Raw genomic sequence first — 18,373 nt, 5'->3', positions numbered from 1 at the left:
TTTGTACCCAGAGGTACAATATATACCATACCACGGTGAATACAAAAGTCATGCACTACCTTTTATTAGGACCATTAGACTGGTCCTAATAAAAGGTAGCTTTCATTTTGGGATTTTACTCCGGACCACGGTTGCTGCCTGCAACTGCTATAATCTTAGTATGCTGTTACTAGGTGTTAACTGCCCTCTACAGGTCAGAACTTGATTTGTGTCAATGTTTGGCCTTTTGACTGTCCTGAAACTGGCTTCTTATTTGTTCAGTACTTATAATTTTCAGTATCCCAAGTAGCATTCTATACATATAACAAAGAACATGAATATTCAACTTTTTACATATAAATATTGAATATAATATTCAGTTGCTTGTGTGTACCTGAACATTGTTTTTATATTTTCAGTTTTAGAAAGCTATAAAAAGGGGATACCCTAAAATGAGTTCCATCCATGCATTTTCTCCAGCCCAAAGCTATATGGGTGGTCCATAGGGTTGCCAACCCCCAGGTACTAGCTGGAGATCTCCCGCTGTTACAGCTGATCTCCAGCCGACAGAGATCGGTTCCCCTGGAGGAAATGGACGCTTTGGCCATTAGACTCTATGGCATTGAAGTCCCTCCCCAAACCCCGCCCTCCTCAGGCTCCGCCCCAAAAACCTCCCGCCAGTGGCGAAGAGGGACCTGGCAACCCTAATGGTCCATGTTTCCATGGACTTTCTTGTTCTCTAAGCTGATAAGGTTCCTGCATTACAAGGACTTTGGATCCAAAGCAGAGAAAGATGGAAGTTCTTGAGTCCCAGTGTGCATAAATCCCATTGGCGTTCTTTTGGGTCCAGGACTTTAACTGTGCAGTGAGCTCTCCTTTGATCATAATAGGAAGACAAACTCTTCTCTTTATCTAGATTATACCTAGAGGGTCTAGATTTCAAATGTCAAAGTTTGTCTCCACCATCTGCAAAGAATGTTTATGTGAAGAATGACAGTTCTAGATTGCATACTGCAAAACATAATCTGTGATTCAATGTGAAATTGAAGCCCTGCAGAAAATTATCATTCTTGCAACTGCTTCAGTGACAGTGCATTCCTGAAGGGGGGGGCTGAATGCTCTTAGGAGCCAGCGTGACCCCTATGCCAGCATCTGCGCCACTTGCACCGTGCAAACTGGCACTGACGCCGGCGTTGGGCCACTTATGCCGGCCCCCCTGGACCACAGCGGCAGCGTGGCCCTTGGATGCTGGCGTGCCCTCCCGCCAGCGTTCTCCCAGCACAAGTTCCCGCACCAGTGTTCATGGGGTGTTCTGGGGGCAGAGCTGCTGTTAGACAGCTTCCTAACCCCTTTCGCACTGGGTATGCCCCCTAACTCAATGGCATTGCTGCACCACCATTTTTGGTGGCACAGCATCGCTGTTTGCAATAGGGCCTTTCCCTCCATTCCCCCCCCGCTGTGACTGCAAAACCTTTGTGGAGGTGCCGCGGCAGCACCGCAGCCGTGCCATCCCTGGACGATGTGGGTTTCAGGAATGGGCTGTTTATCTAGATTTTAAATTATGTGAACATTTTAAAAGTGAACCTGTTGTCATCCTACATCCATGTTGGACGTATTATGTATGCTATTTGTATGATTAAATCCTTATGCTCACATATATGGCTTCTGTATTTGATCTGACCCTTGATATAAAGTGTATTTGGAAATGTTGCAGGGATGGCAGCCATTCAAATATGATGTTTTCCAGCAATCCCTGAGTAATGATCTCAGATTAAAACCTAAGCTGGCCATTAATATCAGGAAATGGCTGATTAAATCTGAGAGGGCTTAACATCTTATTAACTTACATTGAAAAATGGTACTAATTTTAAAGCAATTTCTACATTCCTATGTAGTTACTGGTGACAGAGGAAATCAGCTACCCCATATCTTCATAACCAAGATATTAGCTAAATTGTGGCTCTTTGTCCCCCTAAAGAAAACCAGAGCACTTTTGAAAACCCAGTTCAGTGATTCAAAGTACTGTAGACATTTTATCATCTATGCAATAAAAAAATTTGTTTTTGTACATACCGATAATTCACTCCCTTTGTGATCAGAAAGTGTTTGTTTTACACATAACTATTGCTAAGAAGAATACTAAAGATGGTCCTTTAAAGGCCTGTGGCATGTTGGAAGGAAGGGGACAATTTAATTGCATTGTACAATTGTACAATGTGAGAATGAGTTTGTTTCAGTCTATCAGATGGTAGATGCATTCTATACAGACACCTGTTTGGAATTCAATAAACATTCCACACACTTTAACTGTGAGACAGGGTACTGTAACAAGCATCGATAGTTCTTTTGGCAGGTGCCATTGTTTGTCCTCCTTATCTTACAAGATTGGCCGTAGCTCAGTGACAAGACACCTATGTTGTATGTAGAAGGTCCCAGGTTTAATCCTCTGCTTCTCAAGCAAAAGGATCTCAGTTAAGAGGTGTTGAAAAAGTTCATTTGCTGCCTTATACTGAATCAGACCCTTGGTCCATCCAAGTCAGTATTGTCTACTCAGACTGGAAACAGCTCTCCAAGGTCTCAGGTAGAGGTCTTTCACATCACCTACTCACCTAGTCCCGTTAATTGGAGATGCTGGGGATTGAACGTGGGACCTTCTGCATGCCAAGCAGATGCTCTACCATTGAGCCAGGTCCCCACCCCTACATGTCTATATACATGTTCGCACACACAGAGCATTAGGAGTATAGGTTATAATAATTCTATTCATTCCTATCCTTTATTATTCTTTTAGTAGATATTTGCATTCAGTTTGGAATTAAAAGGGAAAGCAAGTTTGGAATTGAAAGGGGAAGTATGGAGTAATTTTTACAAAGGCATTAATTTCATATTTGTTCTCCTATATGATTCAGGCAAGAAATTACCTCCTTTTCTGTAAACAGAGGGATCAAATACATGATACACCTTCTTATGGCTTGTGGAGCTAGAGAAAAGGGGCAAAAAGCCCCCTGCTCCTGTTTCTGTTGTAAAAAATGGGGCAGGAGGGAATCTGGAAGCTCATTCTTCCCCCTCCTTGCAGTGCTTCCTCACAGCGCCGTGAACAAGAGATGTTCAACTTAAGTTCCTCCAGTGGACGTGTGATTGTGAGTGTCCAGTAGGTCAAGTGTGACCCGACACATGTCTGGTGTATTGTGTATTTGAGCCCTGCATCATGAAGTTGCAGTAGTCTGCTTGGCACTCTGGGATTTCCACAGCATTGTATTTGTAATGTGTCACACTGTTTTCAGAATGATTTGCTTGGGCATATAGGAATGACTCATTATTTGCTTACAGTCTGAACTGAAATTGTGTTGTCTTTATATGGTATGGTAACATACTTGCTGGGGGTAAAGGGAAGATTACTGGGGAAGGCACTGGCAAACCACCCCGCAAACAAAGTCTGCCTAGTAAACGTCGGGATGTGACGTCGCCCCATGGATCAGGAATGACCCGGTGCTTGCACAGGGGACCTTTACCTTTTTAAAGTACCAGAAATACTCTGTAAAAAGTGAAGAATAAAGTCCAAAGCACTTTCATATATCAATAGCCAAAATGTTCCAGCTGCTTAGACTCGTGATGTAGCTCTATTTAATTTTATTCCACTCTCCTCTTCTTCTAAAGGTCTTAGACCAGTATATATATGGCTGAATTCCATTTAAGCAGGTAAGGAGACCAAGCTTGCTTAATTTAATCAATAGAACAGCATTATTTTACTTTGGAATTATATCACATGCCTCTAGACCTGTGGTCAACAGCCTTCCTGGGAATCCAAAATTTCAATTATCCAAATTCACCAAAGCTGATTAAATGAATAAATTCACAGGAGTAGCCAGTAAATCACTTTGTTACTTCAGATAGCTCTTGCAAAAGTTGGAACAGCTAAACAAACCAGCTCCGGCAGCTTTATGGGAAGAATTAAGGAGAATTAAGAATAAGTCATAGGAGAGCCTCTAAACAATGCTGTTGTTCCATCCGTCAGCAAGGAAAATAAAGGCCAAAGCTGATACTTCAAGAGCAAATTTCAAAAAAATGATTGTATTTGTGGATGACGAACTTATTGTTTTATTAACATTTATTGTTATAAGGTTGTTGATATTATTGTAAATTCTTTTATAGATATATTCTTTTACTATGTTTATCTACATTATAATGCTTTATATTTGTTGACGATGTTTTGTAAAGGCATATGGCCATACACAAATATATTTACTTTGCCTTTACCTAGATTAAATAAATATGGCGGTTGTTATTTACAGCTCATCATTTCTCAGGAGCTCAAGGCAGAAATGATATTTTTCAAGGGGAAAGCAAAAGTTCTCTACTATAAAGTCTCAAAAGTGGCATTAGATAATGTACTGTTTAACCCATTGGAACAACAACAGATACATGTTAAAAGTGTGGCATGTACCTGATTCTTCACTCTAGGGTATAAAGCAAGGTGCTGGTTTTTTGTTGTTGTTGTTGTTGTTTTTTACTGTGGGAAATACACTATGGAGATACTGTGAGAATGCAGCTCCTTGTGCAATGACATTTCCTGACTTTAGGGTTGCCAACCTCCAGGTAGTAGCTGGAGATCTCCCGCTATTACAACTGATCTCCCACTGATAGAGATCAGTTCCCCTGGAGAAAAATGGCTGCTTTGGCCATTGCACTCAGTGGCATTGAAGTCCCTCCCCTCCCTGAACCCCATCCTCCTCAGGCTCTGCCCCAAAAACCTCCCACCGGTGGCGAAGAGGGACCTGGTGACCCTACCTGCCTTCCTTTTCACTGCTAGGGATGCTGTGAATGTTGCAGTGAACTTGTTCAACAGTCAAACTTGCCACGTTTGAAGGTGTTGGTCAGACATGAGCTAATTACCTGCTCTGCTTGGTTTATGCTGAATGGCCACGAAGCCTGTCAAACAGGTTTGCATCATTGATCCTTTTCAGAATTGAGTATGTGCTAAAACACTGCTAGACCAGGTGACTAATGTTGTAAGGCAGAGGGGACTCCAGTGGGAAGGCAGAATGTGCAAAGACCTATTCTACAAACTCAGCTCTGATCACGGGTCTCTGTATCCAACTCATTATCTTCACAGTGAATGAAATGTCTGTTTTCTTTTGTTTGCTGATGAGATTTGTTCATTTTATATGTTGACATGGGTTCTAATATTCTGTAGCGCAGAATAAGACACGGCTTCTGAGTAGACCTGCTTAGGCATGCTATCTAAAGTTTTGTTATGTTTCAGATTAAGTCCTGGTAAGCGTGAATTGGAAGGAAAATAAAATCAGGCCATCTATCTGATTTTTAAAATCATTTTATTAGGTAATACAAATGTATGCCTCTACCATGCATTCTAACAAGGTGTCATTCCCTGTCAACTGCTGGTGACACTGAAAATACAATTGTGTAACTAGAATATAAATGTTATCTGTAATGCAAAGGCAGTGGTCATAGATATTTACTTGCACCAAAGCTCATCAAAGTAAACACAGAAGTAGCTTCTAAGATAAATACAGGAAGTAAACTTTCATTAATACATATTGAGGCAGCAATCCTAAACATGCTTACCAAGAACTACAGTTCAGTCAGCTCACAGGAATTCAATGGAATCGCAGGAACTAATTGTGCTTCAGATTGCTGTTGTAATACAAAAGTCCCAGGGATGTAAGCATCAGTTAGGAGTCACTGCAGTCAGTTCAATCCTAAAAAGAGTGACACTCTTCTATTGAAGTGAATAAGGTTACTGTTATGACTGTACTGAATAAAAGCTACCTAAATATTGCTGGAGTATTTGTTGTGTTTAGTGGTTCCCATTCACGCAAGGGCACACCAAAAAATAAGGACCCGAATGGATGCTCAGAATTCATATGAAACTCACATGTATCTGTCGCAATAAACAATATGGTGCCACAAGCACTGGAAAAAGAAAGTGTACCGTGCAAGCAAAGCAAAAAGGGTGCAGTGCGGCAATTCCCAGGCATGCTGTAGAGTGTCTCGCAAACTTGCAATTCTTACATTCTACGCTTTAAGCAGTCCTTCTGCCAAACTCTTTTTTTTTTCCCCCCTCAGTGTTTTAGTTCTTTTCTGGGAACTTTACTGTGATGGTCAAAATGTTCAGCAACAGCTTCATCAGATGCAGGCCTTTGGAGAGGGTGAACTATCACTTTCAGTGGGGGAGTCCAATGGACAAAATCACTATAGATTGTCAGGGAATCATACCATGAATAATAATTACCACCAGTGCAAGTCTTGGATCGGCAAGTATAGGCTCACCTGTAGGCCACTGGGATGGTATTTGTAGTATAATTTCCTATTTTCCTCTCTGATCTTCTGCAGCTGTGCTTTTGCTTCAGCTGCTTTCATCTAAAAAGTAGGTTTCACCACTGAGGTTTCCTAAAGTAATGCTATATAGCAACAAAAGAAGGTGAGATTGCTTTATCTAAGCAAAGTATATGGCAAGCCATTGCAGGTTAGTTAAAACGAAACTTGCAAACCTCCTGCTAGATCATCTAAGCCTTTCCGTGCTCTGCAATTAAAAAAAAAAACAACTTTCCAGAAACTTCCTAGCAGAACTCCTTGAAAGACAATAGCTCCCTTGCCAGCAGGTGAAATATCTAGATCTGATTTTTCAGTGCAGAATAATAAACATTTAAATCTGTGTCTTATAGCACAGCAGTTCTAAGCACCTTAAAGTTTTTGCCTGTGGGTTTACTATACGTTTAGGACTATATTCTGAACGAATGCACACACTAAAATGTCCTCCCTTGTTGTGTTTCTTGGCTTTATTTTGTCATGGGTCAAGTGCTGTGGACAAACAAGGGGATGTTGAGGCCAAGGGGAAGTTTCCAAACATTCATCTTTTGGGTTTTCAAAAAGACAGACTGAAATTCAACAGGGGTGGCCTCCCCTCCCCAGTGCTGCTGTACTCTGGGAAGAGGTGCACATATTCTGCCTATCACCCAGCTATTAAAAGCACTGACTTATTTCGGGGGGATGACAACTACCATTAAAGGTCACAGGACTAGATCAGATCCTAGTGTGAGTCCAGCCAGCAGTAGAATGTTGAGAATCAGCCACTGATTATTATGGAAATAACTATGGCTCAGTCTTCTGACCAATGCGGAGGTTTGTTTGTTTTTAACATTTATGAACTGTTCCATTAAGAAAGTTCCACACACCATGCTGCCAGAGAGAGCTAAGCGTGCTTAAGTTCCACTGATTTCAATGAGGCAGCAACACACTTGACTTTCTCTGGCTTAAGCGTACTGTTTTTAACGCAGTGTAATTAAGCATGAAAAATAACTTGTGTCAGGCAAGCCTGTGCCAGAATTAAAATAACGGTGACTCTGGTTCAGCTTGATCTGCTATCCCTTCCTATGGTAGCTTAGGTATCTGCAGTCAGAACTTCATATAGTGGCCTTGCTTGTTATATATAACATTTATGGATGTCCCCCAACTTTTCTTTTCTTTTTGTCGTCAAGTCACATCTGGCAACCCCATAAGGTTTTTAAGGCAAGAGACATTCAGAGGTGGTTTGCCATTGCCTGCTTCCACGTCACGCCCCTGTTATTCTTTGGAGGCCTCCCTTCCAAACAGCAGCCAGGGTCGGGGCTGAGAGTGTGTGACTGGCCCAAGGTCACCCAGCAAGCTTCCATGGCACAAGTGGGGATTTGAATCTGGGTTTTCTAGGGCCTAGTCCAACACCTTAACCATTTCACCATGCAGGCTCTCTATAGGTGTCCTTACCTATGATTAATTTTGAAAGACCTTGGACCCACAAAAGAAACACACCCACTGAATTCAGTGGCTCTAAGAGGCCACAGTGGCCCCATGGAGGCTATGAGGATGGAAGCTAAGTATCTGTAATATTGCACAAATGTTCAATCACATGATAAGTAGACATAATCCTCTGATTTTCCCATGACATTCCTCTTCTGTGACTTGTTTTGCAACATGTCATGGTGGATTCGTAAATGACAACATTCAGGATCAGAAATCTTAGGGGACATATGGCGTGCCTAAAACATTCCCAAAATACAGCACCCTGTGCATTTCTTTTTCGGAATAATCTTGTGACAGGAAAGTCATTTGAAGTCATCCTTATTATCTGTGTTGAGACTGGCTATTCCATCATGGTTTTATCCATGCAGTATTGGGTATCTCACCAATATTTACAAAGAATACACACATGGTAGTTCTCTCAGTACCAAGAAATGGAAATCAAGTATTTTCTACTTGGACACAACCTTGTTTTCTAGAAGCCAATTACTCATGGTCAAAACTGAAACCTGACCTGATTATTTGTGATGTAATATGTGCCCTGATTCCCTGGCACACCAGTCTTAAGTACATGTACTTGGAACTCAAACAGTTCCCATACAGTATATCTCCAAATAAATATACTTAAGATTTCAGACTAAAGCACATAGATATTCATGATAATTTAAGGGTATATATATCCCTTCAGTGTTCTGTTATGGGCATTAAAACTGGATCATTTGGAGTAAAATTTAGTTAGTATAAGAGTCACGTTTTTGTTTTAAATGTTAGTCCTATTGACGTATGCGAGATTTATAAATCAAATACCTGGTTACTTTAATGTATAGGTTCTGATAACGGTCTCTTGGTTTAAACCGAGTTAAAACCAGTATACACTCACCATAAATCTACTTCTATACAAAAACCAACACTACATTTTTACTGTATATCATTATTTTTACCTCATAATCAAAAACTTCTGAAATATTCCATGACAAATACTCACTTGCTAGTGACACAAGAAAATGTCATTCGCTGCATGACTAGAGAGATCAACATTTCACAAACAAATGCAGTTGCTCAAGCCCAAAAGGCTTGTAGATTACATGAATGTTGCAACATTTGCCTCTCTTTCGATGAAACCTAAACCACTGCTTTCCACTTACACTATCCATCATATCAGTCAGTCAACTTGAGGTCACCCTCATTCCTGCTGTGTTCAACGTACTAGGAATGATTTCTTCATATTCCAGACTTTCCTCAATGCCTTCAAACGTATGATCTTGTGGGATTATCCTACCATGTTTACAAGTCACAAAGGAGACCACATTCAGCTTGATATTTTCTCATTGTCTGAGTGTCTGTGCATAATCAAAAACCTTTGAAACAGCTTCCAAGCCTTTACTTAATTGTCTAAGGACTAAACTACATACAGTGCTGGAGTTTTGTGACCGGATACCTATGGTTTTTTTCCCCCTACCAAGGTTTAAAGCAGAGGTCCCCCACCTATGTTGAACCTCTGGGTAATTTTTGAATTCTGAGGACAGGTAGTGGGCACTGCAACCAAATGGCTGCCAGAAAGTGGGACTGGTCGTGAAGTGGCTGCTACGGGAGCTAGGTCTAATCATAAAATGGGAAGTCCCACAAAATATTTGGTGGTTTCAAGCCAAGCATGATGGAGCAAGCTGTTTCCAATTGGGTGCTTCCCACAGAGACAAATGTGATGCCTCCTGGCTTCTCCTGAAACAGCTCCTACTCCAGAGAAGTGGAAGAAAGCCATGACTGATTCTTTGGTAAGAAGAAGCGGGCACCAGGAAATATATTGGCAGGTGACATGGTGCTCACGGGCACAATGTTGAAGATCACTAGCTTAATGCAGCCCGATGAGCAATTCTATTGGGGGAATGCCCCCAGGCATTCCTTTTTAGGGCCAAATTGGATCACATGTTCCAGCATCACATGTAGTTTGGCTGTAAGTGCTTAATCCTTTTTAGGTAAAGGTAGTTCCCTGTGCAAGCACCAGATCATAACTGACCCATGGGGTGACGTCACATCACGACGTTTACTAGGCAGACTTTGTTTGCAGGGTGGTTTGCCAGTGCCTTCCCCAGTCACCTACACTTTACCCCCAGCAAGCTGGGTATTCATTTTGCTGACCTCAGAAGGATGGAAGGCTGAGTCAACCTTGAGCCGGCTACCTGAAACCGACTTCCGTCAGGATCGAACTCAGGTCGTGAGCAGAGCTTTTGACTGCAGTACTGCAGCTTACCACTCTGCGCCATGGGGCTCTAAATCCTATTTAGCTGGATGAAAAACAGAGAAAAAAGTTGATTTGCTTTCCCTGACAACTGGAGTTTTCAGTTGTAACTCTGATCAAAGTGAGGGTGTTCTCATGCAATTCATGACTCTGACTTTACAGAAACAAAAATGTCTTCCACAAAGTGTCTGAGAAAAGGCAGTATCACTCACTTTCATGGGGTTGGGGCAAAAGGGATATATTAGGACTCAACAGGTAATTAGAATGGCTCTAGACCTCAAGCAGAAGCTAGAGCAGGGTATCAATTAAAAAAATAATAAGATGGCCTTCACAGGCTACCATCATTTGTTCTGTCTGATCAACTAGAATTTAAGGACATGTGATAAGAACGATTCATTCATTTCACCAAAACTGTAGCCAAATAACATCCCAGGAACATCCCAGGAGCTGCCATCAGCTCTCAACTGGTAAATAGGATGAGGAAATCTTTTTAGTAAATTATAGGCTTTCAATATCCTGGAGCAGGAACAGAGAACAGTATTGCTTCAGTATTCGAAAACTGGATTTGCAAAATATGACTGTGCATCATGTATGCTAATAGATCATTAACATTTGCTCTTTTGATCTCATAGTCTGCTATAACTCATTACTGACCAACAAAAACAAACATCTCTGTACTGTTACCATAGGTTAGGAAATTAGTACAAGAATATGCTGAGATATCTGCAAAAATAGTTTGTACTGGAAAACCAAACAAACAATAACAGCAAAGTGCTATATACAGAAGTGACAAATCACATCAGTGAAGTGCTATGTACATAAATTGCCATAAGCATATACAGCAATCTAGGCATATATTTTTCGTATCCTAAATGCAGGTAGATGTTCAATGGATGTTCATATTACTGAAGAACAAGATGGATTGCTGGGATACGATCATTTCGGAGTCTTCTTCAGTCCCACATATTTCACCTTAAGTGTATGTATTCACTTCAATGAAGATTAATAAGTTCCAATACAAACTATTTTTGCAGATAACTCATTACTGGGCATCTATCCTTTAACAACAGCATGGTTTGATACATATCAGACATATAAAATGGTTCTGCAAAAACATGAAGACAAAATCCTCAGTAATGGGTACTATAGCAAGCAAATGGTGAGTCAGCATTGGTGAAATTTCACTTTTACCTTTGGGGGCTACTGGGTGAGTACGTTACAGTGGAGCCCAACTTCCATTTGTGAATCCTCAGTCACCCTCAGCCAGCTACTGATAGACAGAAACCTATTTATTTTAGTGAAAAATCAAAATACCTCAACTAAAATTCTGTTTAAGTTAGTGATGACATTTATGTTGAAAGAAGTCTAGCAAGTTCTATAACAACACAGAACATTGGCAATAGAGCTGGACCTGTAACCAGCTTTAACCAGTTGGGGTTAGAAAACTAAGAGGATGTCACCAAGAGCCCTAGGGTTACATTCCTGGGAAAGGCTCATTAGGAAATAGCCAAATGGTTGAGTCCTTCAGTTGTTGCAGTCTTCTCAACTGAAGTGTTCACTTACAGAAGCAACCTCTTTGTGTCTGTTATACACATTTAACAGAGGACAAAGAAAAAAAGTTCAGGCTGGATGAAAACAGAATCGATTGTACAACGGAAAACTTAGAGCCATCATGGACACTGCGCTCTACTGCAGATAACTCTTGATCTTGTTAGCCAAGTAACTGTCAGGCCAGCCAACACCTGCTGAAACACCACTTTCCCTATTCAATTCTTACTAGAATCTACTAGACTTGTAGAATTACAAGGAAGACAACTAAGATGGTCTCTGATTTTTTTCATGTTTGACGCCTCCATCCCTTAGGATATGGATTATAGTTGGAATCAGCTATTGACAGACAGTAATCAGACCTGGAATCCATGGACACCATGTCAGGATCAGTTCGGGCTCGTTGGCCGTAATAGGCATACTGCAGACGAGAGCCGCAATGCCCGGTGGAGCTTGGCGCAGACATTGTGCTCTTTGCAGAGGATACGGCTGCCGAATGGCTTCTTCCAAATGAAGCTAGTTTAGCATGGGCACTCGGGGCAGGAGGCTGGTAAGTGACTTTTTGTTTCCAGTCGTCTGGAGGTGCTGGAAGCGTTTTCCTGCGAGCAGCTGAAACGACATTTGCAGCAATCGATTCTTGGATGGTTTGAGGGCCAAAGGCATCATCCACAAGGCCAAGAGGGGATTTAGCGGCCGCTTCCCAAGGAGTCAGCCTCTTCCCAGGCTTGTCGACTGCTGGAGGTGGTTTGTCAAGATAATCAGGAGCTGGTTGGAATGTCACAGGAGAAACAGGGGACATGGATCGCAAAGTGGTTGAAGGCGGCCATCCAGGGAGTGATAAGGACCGTTCTGCGTCTCTTTCCTAGAAATGACAAAACCTCAAATATAATTATATATATACACACATTAGAGTTAACAGAATGGTTCCTCAATGGAACAGGCTTCCTCGGGAGTTGGTAAGTGCTCCTTCCCTGGAGGTTTTTAAGCAGAGGCTAGATGGCCATCTGTCAGCAATGCTGATTCTATGACCTTAGGCAGTTTAGGAGAGGGAGGGCATCTTGGCCATCTTCTGGGCATGGAGTAGGGGTCACTGGGGGTGTGTGGGGGAGGTAGTTGTAAATTTCCTGTATTGTGCAGGGGGTTGGACTAGATGACCCTGGTGGTCCCTTCCAACTCTATGATTCTATGATATCTGCAGAATAGCAATGAAAGAGACTTCCACATTAAAGTAGATGGTTAGTTTGCTTGCAATCTATAACATTGTAATTATAAAATAAATATCTAGCTTTCTAAGTAGTTTGCTGAAAAATCCTAACTCTAGTGGGGACTCCCCTCAAAAATATTATCACCCTGTGCAGTGGTGATTTCAAGCATCTCTTGTCACTTTTTGGGGGGCAAAACACATTTTTTTTACAAATTAACAGCTAAGAAGCTTGAAGAAATTCTAAAAACATATGCTGCCAATAGACTGTAAATGCCAGCTCAGATTTATGGAAGTCAACCAGAATGTTTGGCAGTCCAGTTACATGGCTGAATTAAGTTCAGACAGAAGACAAAGCAATATCAAGTCTCAAGCAATGGATCCATGAATGCCAGAGCAACCATAAAGGAAATGGTAGGGGAGCAGCTTTGATGGAATTCAGAGATGGGAACAGAATAAACGAGAAAGTGCAGGTCAGGCAGAAACAAAGAATTTAAACTATCAAGTAAAGCAGTTCATAGAGTCTAAGTTTGATGTAAAGTATAGAGCAGCTGCTGGGGGCAAAAACTATTGACCAGTTTTACTGAGAGCCTTTTTCTGCTTCTTTTGTGGGACAAAGGGCCAAATTAATGACACTTTTAAGGATTTGGGTTTGGGTTCCAGGAACCCAACTCATTTCCCCCAAAGTCACACAGCAGCTGCAGGGAAATGTCCCTTAAAAGCCTGCAGGGGGCGATTTAATTCAGGACAGCAGTGCCTCCCACCCATTCCTTTTTCCTGACTTGAAACAGCCTCAGTGGGTACTTACCTGCATAACTTTGGAGCGGCATGTGAAGTATTCTGGGGCCATTTTGGCTCAGGAAGAAAGGGGTGCAGGTGCAGGAGAAAATATCTCTTCTGCTGACATGCTCTGTTATTAGACTATTTATATCATACTTTTTCATCCAAAGACCACCTCCACAAAATAGTAAACATAAACTGGGCCAAAAAAAATTATGACACAAAAACTAAGGGAATACAAAAGAAACGGAAGAAATCACAGCAGCAAAAAGGATCACAGCAGGGGAATCTTCAGCATGTTCCTTCACTAAAGATGGCCTGCCTGGCATCAACAAGGACCAGACCTTCTCTGTGGTTGCTCCCACTTTATGGAACAGGTAGGTTCCTGAAGAAGTTAAGGGGTTGCTGTCTTTGGAAACTTTTAGTATGTGCTTTAAGGCTGTTTTATTCACTAGTGTTTTAAATTGAGTAGAGCTTTTTTTATTAGACTATATTAGGCCAGGGATAGTAAGCTTTGTTTTTGATGTTTTTAATTGTGCATTGTAAGCTGCCATGGGGAAAGGTAAGTTATAAATGTTTTATTAAATTAATAAACAATAAAATTCATACTCTCCAGTTGACAACTGCACTAAAACATAATGACCCGTTGCCTAGCCCAAAGCCACCAAGAAGATGTTTTCATTGACTGTCAAAATGACAGCAGTGATGTGGCCAGGTGGGCCTCTTTTGGTTGGGCACTCGCCCCATTCAAGTGCCACGACTGAAAGGGGGCATCCCCTGTGATGTTGATGACAGTGCTTGGGTACATTTTATCTATTCAATATAAACTACGTTGTCAAAAAAGCAGTACAGTTATGTTTGTTTCTCACTGGAAAAGCTCATTGTATGCTAAAATTGGACTCTTTAACATGATTAGGAAGCTATCGAGGCATAAACTGAAACAGCTGATGTGTTCTGGTACTCTGCTGAACCCTGCTGTTAGAAAAAAACAAAAGCTGTGTCCTGGTAATTTAAGACACTCTGGCTCATTTATAGGAGGAATCTGTCCTTAATTTACAAATCTCAACCTTTTAAGGAAATTACTACACTCATCCAAAAATGCTCTCCATGACCAAGGATTGCCACAGCAGCCACCATCCAGCCATATATACATCATATTTCCCCCTGTTTGTGTGGGTCAGTTTGGCCATAACAAGCCTTTTACTTAGGCCACATGGACAAATACTTGTTGTGGATGCAAGGAATGAAGTGGGATAAAAATGTCAATGAACATCTATTTCCTGAATCTGGTAGCTGCACAATCCTGTACACGCATGTGTCAGCAAGTTCTGATCAGATCACTTGTACTTTCCCCCGCAGAATCAGTGAGCTGCAGTTAATTGGTGGACCTACTTTGGAATTTAGAAACAGGAGGTCAGAACATTGAATTTGCATCTCGTAAGTATTTCGTACTTGAAAGACTTACATTGTAGTTGCATAAAAGTCTGTTTCTCGGTATGGAACCCCATATTGAAAACTATTGGTTTGATGCATTTTACAAGTGTAATTGTCTCGTGTTTCACTCTGAAATTTGGGTCATTTTTAGGGTTGCCAGGTCTCTCTTCACCACTGGAGGGAATTTTTGGGGTGGAGCCTGAAGAGGGCAGGGTTTGGGGAGGGGAGGGACTTCAATGCCATAGTGTCCAATTGCCAAAGTGACCATTTTCTCAAAGTGAACTGATCTCTAACGGCTGGAGAGCAGTTGTAATAGCAGGAGATCTCCTGCTAGTACCTGGAGATTGGCAACCCTAGTCATTTTTGCTGTTAGAGGAAAAAAAGAAAAGTGAGGGGCCATGGCTCAGAGGTAGAATGCCAGATTTGCTTACAGAAGATCCTAGGTTCAATCCCTGCACATCCATCTCATATAGCAGGCATTAGGAATGGCCTTTCTCTGCTCAAGAGTAGACAGTATTGATCTAGCTAGGCCAATGATCTGACTCACCTTCATAGGTTCAGGAGCAGTTAGTTTACTGGTTTGTGATTCAGGAAAATAAAGATACTGCAGACTTGGCCAACCTGAGAAATCAGCAGTGGCTGAACATGGACTGACCCAAACAGGACACAGGGTCTTATTCCAAGACACTGAAATACTGGACAATTCTACCAACTATTTTGTCAGATTGCACAGAGAAGCCATTGAAATTCATACACATCAGCACAACTTTAACAGAAAAGAAGAGAGTTTAAGAATGAATAAGGCTTGGCTTCCTGTCCTGAAAACCTCCAGACTAACAAAGACTACAGTCCACATTAGCCATGCGGATTAGCTTTGGATTCCACATGTTAACAGATCACTTCAGGATACAATGGTTCCACATTAACACACCACACCCTCATTAGCACATTATCTTGATACTTACAGGACAATGATTAGCACATTACCTTTAATACTTTGCAGGACAATGACTCAGCTCAAACCCAACCCCCTTCTGACTATATATTACTCTTCCTACACACTTGACACTGAGAGACACTGTCCTTCAGTGTTACTCCTCTGAAGATGCCTGCCACAGCTGCTGGCGAAACGTCAGGAAAGAAAATACCAAGACCACGGTCACACAGCCCGGATAACCTACAAGAACAGATGAACTCTGACCGTGAAAGCCTTGGACAATATCAGGAAAATAAACTTTGCAGAATTTTGTCGAAGGCTTTCATGGTCAGAGTTAATTGGTTCTTGTAGGTTATCCGGGCTGTGTAACCGTGGTCTTGGTATTTTAATAAATGCAGAATTTTAATAAATGCATCACCTCCCTCTAACAGTTTTCCAGATTTAGTGAATGCACATGGAGTGGAGGAAGGGAGTCATAGCATGGGGCCACACTCCAACTTGTGCATGCTTATTTCATGGTTCTGTATACAATAGGATGCCGGTAGCTCTTTCCACACAATCAGGAACTCTGCATTCGTGGGTACCTGACCATATGGACAGAGCCCACAGACATATTTCTTAATTAGTTGCAGCAGTGCGATGGGGAATTCCTCCAATTCAAAAACTGTACCGATTTAACTGGATTTCACTTTGTATTAGTATGACTGAGCAATATATGGAGGAAACATGCCATTCGTCCCTATCTACAAAATATACTGCATTCTGTGTACTAAATAAACTATGTAAGTCATAAATTACCTATTGTGCGCTTTCTATTGTAGTCATAACATAATAAATATGGGTTTGGAGAAGACCACCTATGAACATTCCAAAACCAAGTCCTTGCTCCTTAAGAACATAAGAATTGCCTTAGTATGGCCACCCACCCTAATAAGGGAATAAGAAAAACCCTGCTCCTTCACACTGTTTTCTCAAGCTGAAATGCTCCCAAGAGCCTCTGTTTGCACAGTTGTGGAAACTTATGTGTAGCTTTTCCTGTAAGTTTCTCCCATGGAGCAAATAGTGGCTTCCCAGGTGTGGTCAGGAGCCATTGCTGACATCAGCTGATGGCCCCAATCTTGTGTGGGGTTGGTAGGAGCCTGCTCTTCCTCCTTTCTCCCTTTGGGGAGGCAGGGCCATTTCCAGAACCATATTTGCCTCTTACAGCACATTCCTGAGAGGAATGGCTGCACTGGTTTCAAGAGGCAGCACAGCTGCGCTGCCTTTAAAGGAGGTCCCCCCCCCCCCCGGGGCCAAAACCTTTCCCTTCGTGAAAAAAAACATGCAACCCTTCATAGGGTTGCACAGGAGATAGCCATATCTCGCGAAAATAAAAAGGGGCGTTCCTGGACTGAAAGGGCTTTGGAGGCCGCCTAAAGGCGGCTCCTCCTCCAGCCCGGCGCCAGAACACCCCGGGAATGCCTTCTGGGACACCGGGACGCCTCCCAGGATGCCGGCGTGGCTTTCACGCCGGTGGGACACCGGCGGAAGGCCCCGTTGGCGTCCCAGGGCGGGGCTGCCATGGTAGCACCCGGCAACCAGCATCCGGGCCTTCCCACCGGCGATGGGCCTACTAACGCCGGCGTAAGTGGGCCGGATGTCGGCGCGGGGCCCCCGAACACCAGCGCAGCGCCTTCCTGACCTCCTAAGGGCTTTCGCCCTTCAGGCTCAGGAATGTGCTGCCAGTCTACCCCTGGAGAAGGCTTTGGCCTACATGCCCTGTTTGCTGGCCCTCCAAGACAACTGGTCGGCTCTTGTGTGCAGCAGCATGCTGGAACAGATGCACCTCTAGAAAGACCCTCTTCTTATGATCTCATAATATTTGAGAACAAATGTCCATAACAGTTTCCTGTTTCAGTCTATTCCCATGAGTTGAGAATCAGTAGTATTAAAAAAAAAAGGAAGCAAAGAAATTAAACTCTATCATAAAGACAAAGAATGGGGGAAGGGGAAAGATTTTTTTAAATAGATACGCTGGTGTTCACCCATAAGACAAGCCACTTGCAAAGACAGCTTTGCCTGTGCTCAGTGAGTATAAAACCTTTGTTTCAAGCTGGCCTGTCATTTGGTGCTCATGAACTTTGCTTGTCATAATAGGAACAGTTACATAATAAGTGGGTGTAATTAATTTTCATTTCATATCTCCCTTTTTAATTATTTCCAGCTAACAGTCTGTGTTTTCTGTAGCAAAAAGGCATTTACCACTGCCACCTTCTGGAGACCAACAGTAATATCACATGTGGATGACAAGAATTAGGTACTAAAGCCATCTGACAAGAGGTGCTGTTTATGTACCTGTCAGGGCTTCATCATTTGGACAATCAATGCTTCTCAGCCATTTTCTCCTATGCCTCTCTTGCAAACCTCCTTAATCTTTTGGATCCTTTCAGTATAAAATCCTGAACATTGCACTTTACGATGT

The 18,373-nt window shown here is 42.2% G+C and overlaps 1 protein-coding gene across 1 annotated transcript in view; it reads right to left on the bottom strand.

Moving 5' to 3' along the window:
• Positions 1-11,795: 11,795 nt before the first annotated feature.
• The window catches only part of SYNPO2 (synaptopodin 2), a 114,942-nt gene continuing 108,364 nt past the window's right edge, over positions 11,796-18,373 (bottom strand). Inside the window, exon 5 of the mRNA XM_056855465.1 lies at positions 11,796-12,422. Coding sequence (XP_056711443.1) covers positions 11,850-12,422 — 573 coding nt within the window. The 3' untranslated portion in view covers positions 11,796-11,849. The remainder of the gene's footprint in view (positions 12,423-18,373) is intronic.

This window comes from Euleptes europaea, chromosome 9 (genome assembly GCF_029931775.1).
Source record: "Euleptes europaea isolate rEulEur1 chromosome 9, rEulEur1.hap1, whole genome shotgun sequence".
Lineage (NCBI taxonomy): Eukaryota > Metazoa > Chordata > Lepidosauria > Squamata > Sphaerodactylidae > Euleptes > Euleptes europaea.
This window is presented reverse-complemented; position numbering and strand designations above follow the sequence as displayed.